The sequence below is a fragment of the Sorex fumeus genome, unplaced genomic scaffold, assembly GCF_029834395.1.
Source record: "Sorex fumeus unplaced genomic scaffold, SorFum_2.1 ptg000161l, whole genome shotgun sequence".
NCBI lineage: Eukaryota > Metazoa > Chordata > Mammalia > Eulipotyphla > Soricidae > Sorex > Sorex fumeus.
The window spans coordinates 261075-281986 of record NW_026606218.1 but is presented as its reverse complement, the minus strand read 5'-3'; the positions used below and the strand labels follow the sequence as shown (position 1 = coordinate 281986).

At 54.9% G+C, this 20912-nt stretch overlaps 1 protein-coding gene across 1 annotated transcript in view; it reads right to left on the bottom strand.

Annotated features, from left to right (window-relative positions):
- The window catches only part of RASAL2 (RAS protein activator like 2), a 264537-nt gene that overhangs the window by 32159 nt on the left and 211466 nt on the right, over positions 1-20912 (bottom strand). The window contains 4 exon segments of the mRNA XM_056107324.1: positions 3473-4027; positions 5819-5917; positions 8687-8840; positions 20546-20655. Coding sequence (XP_055963299.1) covers positions 3473-4027; positions 5819-5917; positions 8687-8840; positions 20546-20655 — 918 coding nt within the window.

Below are 20912 nucleotides of genomic sequence, written 5' to 3'. Positions count from 1 at the left end.
TCACTCTTTATTGATTGATTGATTGCTTTTTGGGTCCCACCCGGCGATGCTCAGGGCTGACTCCTGGCTCCGCACGCAGGAATCACTCCTGGCAGTGCTCGGGGGACTCTATGGGATGCCGGGGATCGAACCCGGATCAGCCGTGTGCAAGGCAAACACCCTACCCACTGTGCTATTGCTCCAGTGCCCTCCAAAGTTTTTTGTTTTATTTATTTTTTTAAAATACACATTATCATGAATCTTGAATGACTGAAAGGAAAAGCAAAAAAAAAAAAACACAGGGGCTGGAGCGATAGCACAGCAGGTAGGGCGTTTGCCTTGCACATGGCTGACCCGGGTTCGATTCCCAGCATCCCATAGGGTTCCCTGAGCACTGCCAGGCGTAACTCCTGAGTGCAGAGCCAGGAGTAACCCCTGTGCATCGCCGGGTGTGACCCAAAAAAGCAAAAACAGAAACAAAAAACAAAACAAACACAAACAAACAAACAACCCCACCAAAAATCAAAGATGAGGCTTCAACCTTCTCAGGCCACACTTGCAAGCGTTTTCAACACTCCCACTTCCCCAAAGCTCTAAATTATGAGGAAACCCAACAGCGACAATCAAGAGGAAAGCAGCCAGCCAGAGTAACTGCTGAGTCTCCGAGCGGTTCTCATCGAGGAAGAACCTGATGAGCATTTTATATTTCCTTTTTCTTTTTTTGTCCTTCAGGGTCACACCCAGCGATGCACAGGGGTTCCTCCCGGCTCTGCGCTCAGAAATCACTTCCTGGTGGTGCTTGGGGGACCCTATGGGGTGCTGGGGATCGAACCCGGGTTGGTTGCGTGCAAAGCAAACACCCACCCCACTGTGCTATGGCTCTGACCCCGCGTTTTTGTTTTTTTGGTTTTTTTTTTCACTGCTTGGTTTTCAATTAACCATGCAGGCTGTGAACGCTCTGGAGCTCGAGGGCTTTCCACCAGGGTCAGCATCCCCAGAAGGAAGAAGATGTGTGACCGCCACAGTCGGGGCCAGCCGTGACCTCTTGCCAATGGGTGGCTGAACTCCTCACATCCAGCGTTTCTCCTCTGCCATCTTCCCGCACTCCTGCTAAGGCCCCCATGCACCGCCTCCAATTACCCCACATCCCTTGGCATTCCCATTTTAGCCTGGGTCCTTCTGGAATAGCTCCCTCTGGATCTAGGGACAGAGGCTCGGAACTTGAAACACAGGAGAAGCCCGAGTTCTCTTTTCTCTCTTTAACACAAATCTATTTCTCCTTCCTCACACTTCTCTAAACTTCCTTTTTTCTTTCCTTTATTTTTTTTTGGGGGGGGACACTTGGGGGTCCCACCTGGCGATGCTCAGGGCTGACTCCTGGCTCTGCGCTCAGGAATCACTCCTGGCGGTGCTTGGGGGGACCCTATGGGATGCTGGGAGTCGAACCCGGGTCGGCTGCGTCCAAGGCAGACGCCCTCCCCGCTGTGCTATCTGTCCAGTCCCATGACTCATTATTATTATTATTGTTAATATTATTTTGGTCTTTTGGGTCCCACCCGGTGACGCTCAGGGCTGACTCCTGGCTCTGCACTCGGGGATCACTCCTGGCGGTGCTCGGGGGACCCTATGGGATGCCGGGGATTGAACCCGGGTCGGCCGCGTGCCAGGCCAACGCCCTTTCCGCCAATTGCTCATTTACTCATTATTATTATTATTATTATTATTATTTTGCTTTTTGGGTCACACCCAGCAATGCTCAGGGCTGACTCCGGGCTCTGCGCTCAGGGATCACTCCTGGTGGGGCTCGGGGGACCCTATGGGATGCCGGGGATCGAACCCGGGTCGGAAGCGCACCAGGCCAACGCCTTCCCCTCTGGGTTCTTCTTCAGGCTCCAAATCTCTAAATTTCTCTCAGTATAAAAGTTGTTACACACACACACACACACACACACACACACACACACACACACACACACAGAGAAATGGCACAACCCTCTCGAGAGCTACTGCCCAAGAAACACAGGCCCTAACCTAGAGGCTTAACTAGGCGTTGCCTCCCCTTCTGCCTAGCCAATTCCAACTGAGCCATGCGGACGCTTCACGCCAACGGGCCTGGACAAACGGACAAAAATCTGTGTCCAACTGTCTTTCTTCTTCCGGGTTCGAATCCCTACCCCTTTTCAGTCGCAGAAATGCTCACCAGGGGCCCCTCCAATTCTATCTTTTGGGGGGGGCGGGTGTGCAAAGCGGAGCATCCATCTCCAATTTGAAAACTCTTTTATTTATTTATTTGCTTTATGGGCCCCAGCCGGCAATGTTCTGGGGTTCCTTCTGGCTCTGCACTCAAGAATCACTCCTGGCGGTGCTCGGGGGACCCTCGGGGATGCTGGGGATCGCACCAGGGTTGGCCGTGTGCCAGGCGCACACCCTCCCCACTGTGATATCGCTCTGGCCCCCCCCCCATTGCATTTTAATATCAAGTTTAGCATTTTACGGTGGCTCAGTTTGAAATGTGTCACTACAGTGTGATTTGAAAATTACGTATGCGGTGACAGCTGAAACTCTCCGGAGCCCTACACAGAGGGAACTTGAAACAAAGCACTGAGCCACTGGCGGGTTATTTGGGGGCCAGTTTCACAGCGTTAGGGACCGTGGACTTACACGCTGGCCAGGAAGAGACACTGGGACATAAAGGCCACTTAAGGTGGCTTCACTAGCAGCATATGGGAGGGGTGTGGGCGCTGTCAAATGTTTATCGAGACTTTTTCTGCTTCAAATGGGTGCTCTTGTCATCCTCAAGGTACACCCCAATAAAGTTTATTTATGTTTTGCTTTTTTTTTTTTTTGCTTTTTGGGTCACACCTGGCGATGCACAGAGGTTACTTCTGGCTCTGCACTCAGAAGTTACTCCTGGCGGTGCACAGGGGACCCTATGGGATGCTGGGAATCGAACCCGGGTCGTCCGCGTGCAAGGCAAATGCCCTCTCCGCTGTGTGATCGCTCCAGCCCCCAAATGTTCTGCTTATTGGGTCCCACCCGGCGATGCTCAGGGCTGACTCCCAGCTCTGCACTCAGGAATCACTCCTGGCGGTGCTCGGGGGACCCTATGGGATGCCGGGGATCGAACCGGGTCAGCCGCATGCAAGGCAAACGCCCTCCCTGCTGGACTATCACTCTAGTTCCATGAATATTATTATTATCATCATTATTATTATTATTTGATTTTTTGGGGTCCCACCCGGCGATGCTCAGGGGTTCCTCCTAGCTCTGCACTCAGGAATCCCTCCTGGCGGGGCTCGGGGGACCCTATGGGATGCTGGGGATCGAACCCGGGTCGGCCGCGTGCAAGGCCAACGCTCTCCCCGCTGTGCTATCGCTCCAGCCCCCATCTCTTAATTTCCACCTCCCACAGTGCCTCAGTTAACTGGGCCGGAAGAGGCGGGGGCTTCGATCCCGAGCGAAGCTCCCCGTCCCCCACTCCCGGCGTCCTCACCTTGGCTCTTCCGGTGCTCTGCAGAATGTGCACCAAGGCGCAGGCCAGCTCCTCCTTGTTCCTCACGCTGATGACCGGCTCAAGGACGCAGCACAGCATGGTGTAGTTGCTGGTGACGAACTCGGCGAACTCCTTGTACTGCTCCATAGGCAAGATGGTGATGGTCTGGAAGCGGGACTTGATGCGGATGGACGGCCCGGCTGCCTTGCCCTTGCTGAGGGTGGGCGTGCTCACCGGGTACCACTTCTCCACGAACTGGCGGCCCGTCACGCTGGCCGTGGGGATGTTGACCAGCCCCACGTAGTTGTTCTTGTCCTTCTTCTTCTTCTTCTCCACGTCCTTGTAGATGTGGACCGTGATGCTGTGAAGGGGCGGCAGGCTGAAGAACTCGAAGTGCTCCCCCCAGAAGATATTGTCCGCTTTGGTCTTGCTGGTGGTTCGCGCGAAGAGGGTATCGTCAAGGCACAGTTCACAGAAGTACTTCTTCTTAGGGGCGAGGTCCTTGGCTTCAATGATCCACAGGCGGAGAACATTTTCGGCACGTCGGCAGTTGTCCTGTGGGAAGCAACTCAGCTGATGACCACCGGCAGGCGATGTTCAGAGATCACCCCAAGAATCTAGCTGAATCTTTTTCTTTTTTGGGGGGATCACATTGGGTGATGCTCAGGGGTTCCTCCTGGCTCTGCATTCAGGAATCACTCCTGGCAGGCTCAGGGGACCCTATGGGATGCCAGGGATCGAACCCGGGTTGATTATGTGCAAGGCATTATTGCTTTGGCCTCTTTAGCTAATTTTTTTTTTCTTTTTGGTTCACCCCCAGCGATGCTCAGGTTAACTCCTGGCTCTGCATTCAGGAATCTCTCCTGGCGGTGCTCAGGGGACCCTATGAGATGCTGGAGATTGAACCCGGGTTGGCCACATGCAAGGCAAACACAGTTCCCGCTGTGCTATTGCTCTGGTCCCTCTAGTTGAATCTTAAGCCTGTTTCAATGAGGCTCTACTTTCAGGGGGGTGAAAAATAAAATAATCCCATAATGTTAGTTCTCTGGCCAACCGAGAGTGAACCAGAGAGCTTCTAAGGCACAAGTGAAGCCAGCCGTCTCCTGGCCCTATTTTTTTTTTGCTTTTTGGGTCACACCCAGTGATGCTCAGGGGTTACTCCTGGCTCTGCACTCAGGAATTACCCCTGGCGGTGCTCAGGGGACCCTATGGGATGCTGGGAATCGAACCCGGGTTGGCTGCTTGCAAGGCAAACGCCTTACAGATATTGCTCCAGCCCTATTTCTGTGGTGGATTTTGGCCCAGGCCAGTCACTTCCCGTCTCTCATTTTATCCACTTTGGTCAAGTTCTGATGGTATTGGCAATGCGGGGTAATAAGGAAGTATGTCTTTCTTTCTTTCTTTCTTTCTTTCTTTCTTTCTTTCTTTCTTTCTCTCTCCCTTCCTCCCTCCCTCCTTCCTTCCTTCCTTCCTTCCTTCCTTCCTTTGTTCCTCCCTCCTTCCCTTTCTTCTCCCTTCCTTTCTTCCTCCTTCCTTCCTTCCTTCCTTCCTTCCTTCCTTCCTTCCTTCCTTCCTTCCTTCCTTCTTTCTTTCTTTCTAATATACAAGCAAGTATTTCTTAGAAACTCTAGTCAAGATAAAGAACTGGGACCAGGGCCGGAGTGACAGCACAGCAGGGAGGGCATTTGCCTTGCACGTGGCTGACCTGGGTTTGATCCCTGGCATCTCATAGGGTCCCCCGAGCACTGCCAGGAGTGATGCCTGAGTGCAGAGCCAGGAGTCAGCCCTGAGCATCGCTGGGTGGGACCCAAAAAGCGCGCGCGCGCACACACACACACACACACACACACACACACACCCAACAAAGATTCAGCTTGAAAGGCCAAAGCGATAGGAAGTACAGCAGGAAGGGTGTTTTTGCCTTGCACGTGGCTGACCCGGGTTTGATTCCCAGCATCCCATAGGGTCTCCCGAGCACCGCCAGGAGTGATTCTGAGTGCAGAGCCAAGAGGAACCCCTGTGCATGTCCGGGTGTGACCCAAAAAGATAAATAAATAAATAAATAAATAAAATAAAACTGGTATCTATTTAAAAAAAAAAAAGAACTGGAACCAGGGAGACAGTGACATGAGCCGGAACTTGGACTCCGCATGCAGGAGGCCCGGGTTCGATCCCAGGCAACAGGTGGGCCCCTGAGCACTGCTGGGGTGACTCTGGAGCACAGAGCCGGGAGTAGCCCCCCCCCACACCCCCAGGGGTAGCTCCAAGCTGCACCACTGCACTAACCGACCGACCGACCGCACTGAAGCAAACCCAACGTTTTCAGAGTCCCACGGCTGCTGTTACCTTATTGGGCTGGACCGTTCTGCGAAGGTTTTCCATCCACTTGTCTCTCTCGGAGGCAGAGTTACAGCTGAAGCACTTGCTGCCACTCAGGTAGGTGACCTGCAGCAGGAAGACGAGAGGTCAGGCGAGGAACGAAGCCCAGCCCCCTCCCCGCCTCGCTCGACGCGGCAGGAAACTGCGGCCACCCGGCTGGCTCGGGGACAACCCCGTGGTCCCGGCCACACGCCCTGTGCTACTTCCTCCGCCTCCCTCGGCGCCGGGACCGAGAAGGCGTTGTGGGATCGAACACGGGCCCGCCCCGCTTCAAAAGGACGATCAGGATGAAAGAGTTTCCAGGCTCTCCTTGGGGTCCTGCAGATGCTGAGCTGAGGGGATCTGAGGCAGCGCTGAGGAGAGGGAAAGTGTCTCTCCAAAAGCCCAGCGTATCTGGGGACGGGGGGACACGTGGGAAGACAGCACTTAAGGAGGGGGCCGGTGGCACCGAATGGAATCATTTTGGACTTTCCACATCTGGCGATGCCCAGGGGTCCCTCCTGGCTCTGCGCTCAGGAATCACCCCTGGCAATGCTTGGGGAACCCAATGGGATGCCGGGAATCGAACCCAGGTTGGCCGCGTGCAAGGCAAACGCCCTCCCCGCTGTGCTATCGCTCCGACCCCTGTTGTCAGGTTTTATTTTATTTCATTTATTTATTTATTGCTTTTTTTGGGGTCACACCCAGCGATGCTCAGGGGTTCCTCCTGGCTCTGCACTCAGGAATCACTCCTGGCGGTGCTCAGGGATCATATGGGATGCTAGGAATCGAACCCGGGTTGGCCACGTGCAAGGCAAACGCCCTAGCTGCTGTACTATTGTTCCAACCCCAGGGACCACTTTCTTTCTTTCTTTTTTTAAAATTTTTATTAGTGAGACACCATGAGGTACAGTTGTAGACTTACAAATTTTGTGCTTGGGGCTGGAGCAATAGCACAGCAGGTAGGGCGTTTGCCTTGCACGTGGCCAACCCGGGTTTGATTCCCAGCATCCCATATGGTCCCCTGAGCACCGCCAGGGGTAATTCCTGAGCACAGAGCCAGGAGGAACCCCTGTGCATTGCTGAGTGTGACCCAAAAACGCAAAATAAATAAATAAATAAATAAATAAATTTGTGCTTGGGACCGCTTTCTTTCAGCACACAAGTCCATTGACCAAACCACATTACTGACTGCTGTGATCACTGTCCTTGATCACAGAACCGTTTCCAGACACACAGCGACTAACTCTGACGTGGGACGGGACCTGTTTAACCGGGATCGGCAGATATAAGGACGTTCAAATGGTTCCTGGGGGTTCACTGCATGTTCACTCACTCTCGGGCTTAAGCCCTGGGAACGGGCTGGATGTCCCGTCTCACGTGGGAGCGACTCGCGCGGCCACCGAGGGGCTGAGTGGGTGGCTCAGTGGCTGAGTCTGCAGAGAGGTCCCCGGGTTCGAGCCCCGGCACCTTCTCCCCCATCATGGGAAGAAAAAGGGAGCCAATAGGAATAAGGGTGATGCAGGCAGAAGATCACACCAGACTCTAAAGACTTAGAATACAGAATGGCTCACTGAGGGTTTTCCTGATGGATACCTTCTGAAACGGTGTTTGGGAGAAAAATGATTCTTAAAATAACTCAAGGGGCTGGAGCAGTAGTCCAGCGGGGAGGGCATTTGCCTTGCACGCGGCTGACCCGGGTTCGATTCCCAACATCCCATATGGTCCCCTGAGCACCGCCAGGGGTGATTCCTGAGTGCAGAGCCAGGAGTCAGCCCTGAGCATCACTGGGTGTGACCCCCCCAACGAAAAGGGCCTAAAAGATTTTTGGTCAGTTTCCTCAATACTCATTAAGGAGGTGTGTGTGTGGGGGGGCTGGGGGGGGCCTTCAGGGTCTCAAGAATCAAGTAGTAGGGGCCAGAGCGATAGTACAGCTGGTAGGGCATTTGCCTTGCATGCGGCTGACCTGGGTTCAAGCCCTGGCATCCCATGACTTGATCCCAGAAATGCCCGGAATTAATTCCTGAGTACAGAAACTCAGGAGTAACCTGAGTTTCGCCGGGTTTGACCCAGAAAATAAAAAAATAATAATAATAATAATAAAAAAAGAGTAAAATAGTCACAGAGTGGGGTATATTATTTCTTGCAGCTGAAAAGTTCTCATGGCAATTGAGTGATTTATTGCCGTGCCTGCGACTTTTGCTGAGAACGCTCAGAATGTCTACAGAATGGGAAACAGGGTGGGGGGGGGGGCTGGAGCGATAGCCTGGCGGGAAGGGTGTTTGCCTGGCACGTGGCCGACCCGGGTTCGATTCCCAGCATCCCATAGGGTCCCCCGAGCCCTGCCAGGAGTGATCCCTGAGTGCAGAGCCAGGAGTCAGCCCTGAGCATCCCCTGGTGGGACCCAAAAAGCAAAAAAGCAAAAACAAAAACAAAAATAAAAACAAAAACAGGGCTGGAGTGATAGCACAGCGGGTAGGGCGTTTGCCGCCTTGCACATGGCCGACCCGGGTTCGATTCCCAGCATCCCATAGGGTCCCCTGAGCACCGCCAGGAGTAACTCCTGAGTGCAGAGCCAGGAGTAACCCGTGCATCGCTGGGTGTGACCCAAAAAGCAAAACAAAAACAAAAACGGGTAACAGACTTGGCTCAAGGCAACGCGGGGCGGGGGGCGTAGACCCCCCTCCCTTCCTCATCCCCACCAGCGAGGTCAGCACCTCCCCCTTCCCTGAAGTGGGTGATTTCCGCACAGGGAAGCCCGGCTGGGACGATCACATCGCCGGCGGCCACAGTGACAAAGCCCCCGAACCACAGGCCCGGAACCCCCCGCACCCGGCCCCCGACGCTTCCTCTTACCTCAAAGCAGAAGTCCTGGCCCAGGATGCTGCTGTGGAGGGGCTTCACGGCCACGGGCTCCCCCCGGCCCAGGTCCAGACACTCCACGGCGCTGCAGGGGTTCAGCAGGGACTCGTGCGAGCGGGACTCCTTGAGCTTGGGCAGCCCCCGGGACCTGCAGGGGCCGCGCGGGAACGGGAAAGATGGCGTCACTTTGGTCAAGGAGGGAGAGAACGGCGGGAGCCGGTGGGGGAAGCCGCCACCGGGGTACGAGACCATCTCCAGACACACAGTACCCAACGCTGACGTGGACGGGACCCGCCAAACCGGGATCGGCAGATACGAGGACGTTCAATAGGCTTCCGAGGTTCACTGCATGTTAACTCACTCTTGGCTGAAGCCACGGGAACGAGCTGGACTTTGCGACTCATGTGGGAGCGACTCGCGCAGCCACCGAGAGGCTTAAGAGAGGTCGTGGGTTCGATCCCCGGCACCAAAAAGAACCAGGAGCAAACGAGGAGCCGATCTGTGGGTCGGGGGGACCCGGCTGGCGTAGCAGAGACTCTCACTCCGTTTCCGGAAGTAACAGAGACACCCTGCAGTTCTCCTGATCTCAAGGAAGCTCACCGCCTCACTGCATCCTCCGCTGTTCTGGGTCTCATTTCCCTGGGGCTCGGGGACTCGTGTGAGGCACAAGGTCAAGGTCATCTCTGACACATTTTTTTTTCTCTTTGGGTTGGGCTGGAGCCATAGCACAGCGGTAGGGTGTTTGCCTTGCAAGCCACCAGCCCGGCCGAGCTGGGTTCGATTCCTCCGCCCCTCTCGGAGAGCCCAGCAAGCTACCGAGAGTATCTCACCCACAAGGCAAAGCCTGGCAAGCTCCCCGTGACGTATTCAAGATGCCAAACACAGTAACAACAAGTCTCACAATGGAGACGTTACTGGGCCCGCTGGAGAAAATCGACGAACAACGGGAGAGCAGTGCTACAGTGCTCTTTGGGTCCCACCCGGCGATGCTCAGGGCTGACTCCTGGCTCTGACTCAGGGATCACTCCTGGCAGTGCTCGGGGGACCCTATGGGATGCCGGGGATCGAACCCGGGTCTGCTGTGAGCAAGGCCAACACCCTACCCACTGTACTATTGCTCCAGCCCCAGCTCTGGTCATTTTCTGGGAAAAAGCACAGAGACCTGCAAAGGCCAGGCCACCCATTCCGTTGGCCACATGAGACAGTAACGGGATCTGGGACCGAGCACTCGAAGCAGAGCTCACCCTTCCCTTCCCGTCCGAACAGAGCTTGAACTTTCCGCAGCTAGAGAGTGTTGAAGCAAGAGGATTTTACACACACACACACACACACACACACACACACACATGTCCAAAGTCAAGTTCACACTCCCATCAATAAAAGAGCACTTGAGGGGCTGGAGCAATAGCACAGCAGGGAGGGCGTTTGCCTGGCATGCGGCTGACCCGGGTTTGATTCCCAGCATCCCATATGGTCCCCTGAGCACTGCCAGGGATGATTCCTGAGTACAGAACCAGGAGGAACCCCTTTGCATCGCCGAGTGTGACCTCCACCCGCCCGCCAAAAAAAAAAAAAAGCAAAAAAAAAAAAAGCAAAAAAAAAAAGCAAAAAAAAAGAGCACTTACAAGGAGCATTATCAGTTGCCTCTTGGAAAGACCCAACACTGCATTTACTTGCTTATTTATTTATTTTTTGTTCCGTGGGACAAATGTGACAACACAGCACAGCTACGACGAGGAACCCAGGGCCGGGGAATCTCTCCCACCCTTACCTGACGCTTGCTCCAGAAACGTCTCACAAGGCTGAGCAGCCGGCTGGAGACGGCGGCTTGCACATGCGCACACACACACACACACACACACACACACACACACACACTCTCTCTCTCACACACACACACACACACACTCTCTCTCTCACACAGCCTCACACAGTCTCACACACACACTCTCTCACAAGTCTCACACACACTCTCTCTCACACATACACTCACACACACACACACACACACACACACACTCTCTCTCTCTCTCTCACACAGCCTCACACACACTCTCAGTCTCACACACACACTCTCTCACAAGTCTCACACACACTCTCTCTCACACATACACTCACACACACACACTCTCAAAACATACACACATACACTCACACACACACACACACACTCTCTCTCTCTCTCACGCAGCCTCACACACACTCTCAGTCTCACACACACACTCTCACAAGTCTCACACACACACTCTCTCTCACACATACACTCACACACACACACTCTCAAAACATACACACATACACTCACACACACTCTCACTCTCTCACACACACTCTCAAAACATACATACAAACTCACACACACACACTCTCAAATCATACACACATACACTCACACACACACTCTCTCTCTCTCTCTGTCTCTCTCTCTCTCTCCCTCCCCATCCCCCTTTCCCAAGAGGCAGCACCCAAGGGGGGAAAGCCTCCCCGTTCCATCCGGGGAGCAGCTGACAGGCAGAGCAAGGCGGACACCCAAGGAAGGCGGGCAGACCCCCCCCGCCCCCCCCCGTCCCCGTCCCCCAGGAAAACGCTCCTTCACCGCGCCCAACGTGCGCTGACTCTTCCCGCCAGAGAAACGGCTACTACCACCACTACCTACATGAAGCAGTTCGACAGCCACCGGGCGGTGCACCCCCAGATCATCGCGGGGGCCTCATCTCCCACCTGGCGAGCCCCCGTCGGAACCGCAGCTCAGTGCTCAGAGGACCGGACGCCCCCCCAGAGCCGGGAGCGTTGGCCTGTCACGGCCGCAGCCAAGCCCCGGCCAGCCCGGGGCTCACTCCCAGCAGAGCTGAGCAAACATGAAGTCATCTTCCAGCCCGGGGAACCCGCCTTCTCTTCCCGGGTTCCGCCGGCCCCCAGGTGGCACAAACCAGGTGGCAGGGCAGGGCTGTCGCCATGACGCCGCCCCGGAAGGAGCAGGCAGGCAGCGCTGTCGGGGAGGCTCCGAGCAAGCTCCGGCCTGACCTTTGCCGGACTGGAAGCGAGGGTGGGCTCCCCCCAGCTCCCCCCAATACCCGGAGAGAAACACAGGCCTGGCTGGCGGGGGGCGCCTGAGACACTTCTGCTTGCTCCTCTGATGAAGCCAGGCCCACCCCCTCCTTGCTGCCCCGATGAAGCCAGGCCCACCCCCTCCTTTCTCCCCTGATGACTCCAGGCTCACCTCCCCTCTCCTGCCCCCCAGGAATCTGCTAGCGCACACCTCGCCAGAACATTCTTTCCAGGACAATGATTTCCCTTGACGGTGTTCCGTGTCCGCGCTCCAGTGGGTTCTAGGTGCTCCTTTCCATGGATTTATCTGAACTTGACATTATTTATTGATTTTTCTTTTCGGGTCCCACCCGGCGATGCACAGGGGTTTACTCCTGGCTCTGTGCTCAGAGATCACTCCTGGCGGTGCTCGAGGGACCCTATGGGATGCCGGGGATTGAACCTGGGTCGGCCGCATGCCAGGCAAATGGCCCTACCCGCTGTGCTATTGCTCCAGCCTTGAACTTGGCGTGTGGAACGTTTGGCTCCATTTTCACTGCACCCTCGGAGCTGAGCACATTTTGAAACTTGGGTCTGATTTCTAAATGGGGGGTGGGGCATTGTCAAAGAGACAAGTGCAGGGGTCTGAGGGGCCTTTGCATGCCGTTGAACCCGGTCTGACCCCCCCTGGCACCGCACATGGTCTTAGAGCACAGAACCAGGAGTCAGCCCTAAGCATCGCTGGGTGTGGCACGACCATCCCCGCCCCCCCAGGCCCAAGTAGAAATTTCTAAATGGGGTCATGACGCAAAAGCTTTCCACCACCACGCGGGACTCGAGAATTCAAAACTTGTTGCTGAGATAAACGTCCACGACAAAAAGCCACTGTCCAGTCCGGAGCCGCTTCCGGTGGGCAGGGACACACGCGCATGCGCACACGCGCAGCCGGCCGCCAATCACGGGATATTACCACAATCCACCGCGGCGATGGACCAACGTGTCCCGGAGAAGCGGCGACCCCCAGGGTGGCAGGGAGTCAGGAAATAGGAGGACGGGCTGCGTGTGTGGGGGGGGGGTACCAAGGGGAGTATTATCAGGCCCATTGTGCCCCTTCCCCGAGACCCTCCCAGCCTCAGTTTCCCCCTCCCCTACCTCGTGCTGATGGATTTTTTTCCCAGCCTGATTGAGGGCTGGGCTCCGGCGGCGCCAGCTGACCTCTCTGCTGGGAAGTGAGGCTCCGAGTGACCGGACAATGGGACCGTTTTCCCAGGGCCAGTGACGTCCATCTAGGAGCCAAGGCCCCGGTGGACACTGCCTCTCTCTTCCTGCCCTGCCCCCAGCTTTCCCCACACCACCAAGGGGGACGCTGGGCTCCCCGAGGACAGGCTATCTCTCTCTCTGCCCGGGAAGGCCACGTTGCCACTAGACAAGGAACGCGGCAACTCCTGACCCACGAGGGCAGCAGGGACCCCTGTGGGGTCCGCGTGGCCTCCAGCCACGGGATGGGTCAGGCCAGTGCATCTCCTGGCTTTGCTGATGACCCATTCTTTCCTGCTCTCTCTCTCTGAATCACTGTGAGATGCAGTTACAAGCTTTCATGTTTGAGTGTCAGTCATACAATGATCCACCATAAGATACAGTTACAAGCTTTCATGTTTGAGTGTCAGTCATACAATGATCCACCATAAGATGCAGTTACAAGCTTTCATGTTTGAGTGTCAGTCATACAATGATCGAACACCCATCCCTCCACCAGGGCATATTCCCCACCACCAATGTTCCCAGTATCCTTCCCCCTTTCCCACTCCCCCTGCCTCCATGGCAGACAATCTCCCCCAGACTCTCTCGACTTTGGGGCATCATGGTTTGCAATGCAGACACTGAGAGGCCATCACGTTGGGTCCTTGATCTACTCTCAGCACACAGCTCCCATCCCGAGCGATCCCTCCATCCCTCACTGACTCAGTGATCCCTTCTCTATTCCAGCCGCCTTCTCCCCCAGCTCGTGAGGCAGGCTGCCAACCATGGGGCAATCCTCCTGGCCCTTGTGTCTACTGTCCTTGGATGTCAGTCTCATGTTATTGTATTTAATTTAATTTTTTTTCTTTTTGGGGTCACACCTGGCGATGCTCAGGGCTGACTCCTGGCCCTGCATTCAAGAATCACTCCTGGCAGTGCTCGGGGGACCCTATGGGATGCTGGGAATCGAACCCGGGCCGGCCGCATGTCAGGCAAACACCCTCCCCGCTGTGCTATCGCTCCAGCCCCCCTATCTGGGCATCTTCCAGGATATCAGCAACCCAGTTTGGATGTCCGATCCCTTCCCAACAAATCTGCCAGGGGCTAGTTACTAAGTCTTTAAAAATGACCCGGGAGCCGGGGAGGGGGTTCAGGGCTCAGGAGCACACATGCCCTGCACGTCTGAGACCTGGGTTACAGTCCTGGTGTTGCCAAGGGGAAAAAAAAAGGGGGTGGTGGAGAAAGTAGGCAAAGGGCGGGGGGGGGGGGTTGGAGCGACAGCACAGCGGGGAGTGTGTTTGCCTTGCAGGCGGCCAACCCAGGTTCGATTCCCAGCATCCCATAGGGTCCCCCGAGCACCACCAGGAGCGATTCCTGAGTGCAGAGCCAGAAGGAACCCTTGTGCATTGCCGTGTGTGACCCCCTCCCCCCAAGAAAAGAAGGCAAAAGGCACTGGAGACGTGGATCTGGGCAGCCGTGGGGCTCCCGGTCTGTGTAAACATCTTGGGATGTTTTCAGCCGGCGGGAGCGGGTCTGGGCCTGCGCGGGTTCCCTCGCTGGGAGAATGAAACAAAGGAGAGAGCCGATGCAGGCGGGAACCCGTTCGCCAGGGTGCTGCCGAGGTCGACCCGGCCTCCGGCTTAGATTAGCCTCCATTCTAGTTGTTTATTTTTTTTGCTTTTTGGGTCACACCCGGCAATGCTCAGGGGTGACTCCTGGCTCTGCACTCAGGAATCACTCCGGACGGTGCTCGGGGATCGAACCTGCGTTGACCACGTCAGCTGTGTGCAAGGAAAATGCCCTTTCGGCCGTGCTATCAGCCCGGGCCCTCTTTTTCTCTTTTTTTCTAAAGTTGCTTGTCTTGGGGGCACACCCCGCAGTGCTCCGGGCTAACTTCCTGGCTCTGCGCTCAGGAATCAATCAATCCTGGTGGGGCTCGGGGGACCCCATGGGGTGCTGGGAATCGAACTGGGGTTGGTTGAGTGTAAGGCAAGTGAACTGTCCATTTACACTAGTGTCCCGGCCCCTAGTCACCAAGTTTTCCACTCGTTACGGAGTGGCCGGGCAAGTGGCTCAGCCGGCAGAGCGCACGCGTTGTACAGGGTGGGGGGTGGGCTCTGGGTTTGGCCCCTGGAACTGTAGGGCCCCTCCCTCCCCAGCACCATTAGTGGGGAGGCTGTCCCACACCACACACTCATGTACAGACACACACAGATACAGGCACACATGTGCTCACACACACGTACAGGCACATGCACACACATGTGCACACAGATACAGACACACGTGCTCACACACATGTACAGGCACACACATGTATACACACATGCACACACATGTACACACGCACACAGACACACATGTGCCCACACACATGTACAGTCACATGCACACACATGTATATACATATGCACACACGTAACACACATGCACACAGATACAGACACACGTGCTCACACACATGTACAGGCACACACATGTATACACATGCACACACATGCACACACGCACACGCAGACACCCATGTGCTCACACACATGTACAGTCACATGCACACACATGTAACACACATGCACACAGATACAGACACACGTGCTCACACACATGTACAGGCACATGCACAGACTTGTATACACACATGCATACACATGTACAGGCACATGCACACACGTATACACATATGCACACATATGTACATACACATGCACCCCCCCACACGCAGACACACAGTTTATGGAAAGACGATGCTGGCCTTCCTCCTTCCCGCTCCTGAACAGCAGGATGGTCTATGGAGGCCCGAGGCTAAGGCCCAGACAAGGTCTGTCAGCCTGAGATATCACTTAACATGCATTCATCATCACAGACACACGACCTTTAATCCAATTTGGGGCACATATGTGGACACGTAAAAGGAAGCAGAGACCGAAAGAAGGCAACATTAGAAATACTCGGAATGGGGGCCGGAGTGATAGCACAGCGGGGAGGGCATGGGCCTGGCACACGGCCGACCCGGGTTCGATCCCCAGCATCCCATAGGGTCCCCCGAGCACCGCCAGGAGTGATTCCTGAGTGCAGAGCCAGGAGTTAGCCCTGAGCATCGCCGGGTGTGACCCCAAAAGCAAAAAAAAAAAACCCAAAAACTCGGAACACGGTCCCGGCGGCAGAAAACTCGAGTCTCCAACAGCAGAGGCGAGTGGCGGGTGCGGTTACGACACTTTGGTTCCACCTTGCAAAAGGGATAAAATCTGTGAGAGCCTCTGGAGCAGATGACGCCTGAGCACGGTGGCAGTGAGTGACAGGGAAACCCTCAGAACCAGACAAGCGTCTCAAGAGCCAATCCGACTTATCTACTCGAGATGGGAGAGATAAGTCTCTTCTCTCTCATGCTGGATGGAATGACCCCATCTCATTTCACTGCACAAGTGCGGATGAGGGGCCGGAGTGATAGCACAGCGGGGAGGGTGTTGGCCTGACACGCGACCGACCCGGGTTCGATCCCTGGCATCCCATAGGGTCCCCCGAGCACAACCAGGAGTGATTCCTGAGTGCAGAGCCAGGAGTCAGCCCTGAGCATCACCGGGTATGACTCAAAAACAAAACAAAACAAAACAAAACCCGCAGCTGAAACAGGGGTGGGGGGTGGGGGGGAACGCCTGGGGGGGGGTTGGTAACTGAGGACGGCCAATGATCTTCACATCTCGGGGTCTGAGGAAGCTGCTGATAGGAAAGACTACGGGGAGGTCGAGGCTGCAGACCTGGTGGGGGAACACAGGGGACAGGCCGCAGCGAGAGGGAGCACCGTCCAGGGAGCACGGGGAGCAATGCTGGGCGCGCCCCCCCACAGTGGGCTGCGGGGATGTGTGGACACTGGGGTCAGCACGTGATGACTGCGGGTGGACGGAGAAAGGCGTGCGGTGGGGGTTGGGTGGGTGGGTGGGGGGCTTAAGGTATGTTCTAAGTGGGACCCGGCCCCATCCTGACACTGCAAGGCAAGCCTGACCCCTCCTTGCTATTCTAGGGAGACCCCCCACCCCCCGTCATGCGTGTCTGTGTCACCCGTTCCCTCAGCCAATCTTGGCTCTCGGAGCCCTATGAGGGGGACTTGCAGGATTATGTGCCTTGGAGGACAAATTTAACTGTGTCTCCTTTAGCAGCACATAAACCAAAGTTTCAAATAAAATCAATAAAAGGAGGCGCTGGAGAGGGAGTACGAGGGGGGGTATATGCTTGCTTGCACATGGCCAACCCTAGCTCTGTCCCCAGCAACCCTTCCGGTCCCCCGAGCACTGTCAGGAAGGAACCATGAATGCAGAGCCAGGAGTCAACCCCGGGCAAGAAAGTGAATTAGCACACAGAAGGCTGCATGGCGTTCCGTGCGGACAACGCTTAATGTTCCTCTGTCGGAGTCGGCACAGGACAGGGAAACCTAACCACATACTGTAGGACTGTCACACTGTCCTCCCATTGTTCATCTATTTGCTCGAGCGGGCCCAGTAACGTCTCCATTGTGAGACTTGTGGTTACTGTGTTCGGGATATCGAATACGTCACGGGGAGCTTGCCAGGCTTTGCCGTGCGGGGGAGATACTCTCGGTAGCTTGCCGGGCTCTCCGAGAGGGGCAGAGGAATCGAACCCGGGTCTGCTGGGTCATCCGCGTGCACGGCAAATGCCCTACCAGATGGGCTATTGCTCCAGCCCTAACCACATACAACAGCTCCAAAACCCCTGTTGCACTTGGCATATTTTTTCCCATTTTATACTTAAGAGGGTCTTCTCTATTCTAAGATGGAAAGCAATCCTGCTGTATGTATATTGTCTGTTTATTTTTTATTTTTGCTTTGTGGGTCACACCTGGCGATGCTCAGGGCTGACTCCTGGCTCCGCACTCAGGAATTACTCCTGGCGGTGCTCAGGGGACCCTATGGGAGGCTGGGAATCGAACCCAGGTGGGCCGCATGCAAGGCAAATGTCCTCCCTGCTGTGCTATTGCTCCAGTCCCCAAAGTATAATGTCTTGGTGTTTCCATTTCCCTTTTTTCTTGGAGAGGTGGCCGACAGGACCTCAGGGTTACTGCTAAATGCTAGGCATGAGGGAATAGTCTTTCTGTTTCTTCCTTCTTTTTTTTCTCTTTCTTTTGGGTCATACCCGGCGATGCACAGGGGTTACTCCTGACTCATGCACTCAGGATTCACTCCTGGCGGTGCTCGGGGGACCCTATGGGATGCTGGGAATCGAACCCGGGTGGGCCGCGTGCAAGGCAAAATGCCCTCCCCTCTGTGCTATCGCTCCAGGCCCTGTTTCTTCTTTTCCCACCATTTTCCCAGCACGTTATACGGGAAACGACATCTAGAATGGAAGAAGTGCTCAACTTGGCATCCAAATTTCTGGTCCCTGAGTCAACTCAACCCTCTTACAAGCGGAGCACATGTTCTTTTCTGAACCTGCGTGAACTCACTTATAAAACATGGACAAGAATTCCTCTTGCTCCGCCCGAAGCATTTATTGGGATGATCAATGCAGTACCTCGCCACCGACCAATATTTCAGGAACCAAGGCTGGTGGGCGGACGGCGGCAGGCACCAAGCCTTTCCCCTAGAGATCTGCTGTGCACTCATTCACTTCCAGTAAATGACTTATCTCAGGGAGACCAGGACAGTCTCTCTGGAACAGTCTTCGCTGGAGACTATGAAGATAGAAGGAATAAATGCATGGAGCCATTTTTCCCGGTTAACGTCGGGCATTCTAGAGAACATTTAAAACGTTATCATCACATCACCAGTTTTTTTTTTTTCTGCTGGAACTGAGCTACTTAACGGGCTGACGGCCCTGAACACTGAGAAGGGGGATTCCACCGTCTCTGGCTACCCCGTATTGATTCATTAATGGTCCGGAATTCAATACGATCTGAGGAACTGTCATTCTACCCGAGTATGCGGCATTGAAAGGCTGCTGCTTCTTTATTGTCTAGAATTCGGTAAAACTCCCCCTTTCTAAGGCACAAAAATAAGGAAGTTCCCGAACTGTGCACCCGGGTTGTTTCAACTTTTCCTATTTGCAACACTTTTTTTTTGCCTGAGGTTGATTTGATCTATTTTTAATTATTATTATTAGTTTATTTATTTTTTGCTTTTTGGGTCACACCTGGTGATGCTCAGGGTTACTCCTGGCTCTGCACTCAGGAGTCACTCCTAGCAGTGCTCGGGGGACCCTCTGGGATGCCAGGGATCAAACCCGGGTCGGCCACATGCAAGGCAAACGCCCTCCCCGCTGTGCTATCGCTCCAGCCCTGGTTTATTTTATTTTATTTTATTTTTACACAGTATCAGGTATACAAAGCAGGTCTACAAATCACAACCTGCTGATCATAAATCATACATAGACTTTAAACAATTTTTTGGGGTTTGCTTTTTGGGGGAACTACTCCCGTCAAGATTTACTCGGCTCTGCACCTAGAAATCACTCCTGGTGGTGACCGGGGCCATAGAAGATGTTGAAGATTGAACCCAGATCAGCTATATGCAAGGGAAACGCCCTCCCTGCTATTACTGCTCTAGCCCGGTTTTTTTTCTTTTTTCTTTTTCCTTTTTGGATCACACCCGGTGATGCACAGGGCTGACTCCTAGCTGTGCACTCAGGAATCACTCCTGGCGGTGCTCGGGGGACCCTATGGGATGCCGGGGATCGAACCTGGGTCGGCTGCCTGCAAGGCAAACACCCTACCCGCTGTGCTATCGCTCCGGCCCTCCGGCCCATTTTTGATATATTTTTTTCCCTTGGTTTTTCGGGTCACACCTGGCGATGCTCAGGGGTAACTCCTGGCTTTGCACTCAGGGACCCTGTGGGATGCCAGGATCAAACCTGGCTTGGCCACGTGCAAGGCAAGTGCCCTACCGGCTGTGCTAATTGCTACAGCCCCCATTTTTTATTTTATTTACTTATTTATTTATTTTTTTGCTTTTTGGGTCAGACCCGGTGATGCTCAGGGCTGACTCCTGGTTCCTGGCGGTGCTTGGGGGACCCTATGGGATGCTGGGGATCGAACCCGGGTCGGCCGCATGCCAGGCAAACGCCCTACCCGCTGTGCTATCTCTCCAGCCCTATTTTTAATTTTTTAAAAAAAATTTTATTAGTGAGACACCATGAGGTACAGTTGTCATTTTTTATTTTTTAAAAAAGCTTCTTGCACACAAGTTTCAGGACAACCCCACGCCATCAGCTCTGGGACACGCCCAGGGCTCAGTTCTACCGGAAGTAAAGTTCTCACTGTGTTCTCCTCAGATTCTATTTGGCATAACGTTCCCCGGAGTCAAGACCCCACTACGCAGGAACGGAGCCAGAAACAGCCCAACGGTACCAAGTGGATTCTCTCCAGCACTCTCGTTCCCCACGGCACCCCCCCCCGCCAAATCCTCCATCCTTCCCGGGCTCTGATGCCATGAGCAGAGCGCGACTGGGCCTACGACTGGGCCCACGTCTGTGCTGGCCCCTGGCTGTGGCCCTTCACACCGAGACTCCCTCCTCCCGCTCCCTTGACAGTGCTCCCTCTGACATCAGCCAGGCTCGGGCGGGGGGGGGGGGGGGGCCTACCTGTCGTCTGTGTTCCGGAGTGAAGGCAGCCGGAAGCTAGTGTTCCTGTCAAGCTTCGACTGGCTTTTGGTCCTCTTGATGGAGCCCTTCAGGCGCTTGCTGAAGAAGCCCTGGAGAGAAGAGGCAGGAGGTGGTGAGTGGGGGGACAACGAACCCCAAGCAGCGCCCCGAAGCCAGGCCCCCTGGACCACCTCTGCGGGAACGGGCTGAGATCCTTTTTTTTGGTTTCAATTTTGATTTTGAGGCCATACCCGGCGATGCTCAGGGGGTAAAATCTGGACTCACTCCTGGCAGTGCTCGGGAGATCCTAGGGGATGCTGGGGATCGAACCCGGGCCAGTCACGTGCAAGGCAAACACTCTCTGTGT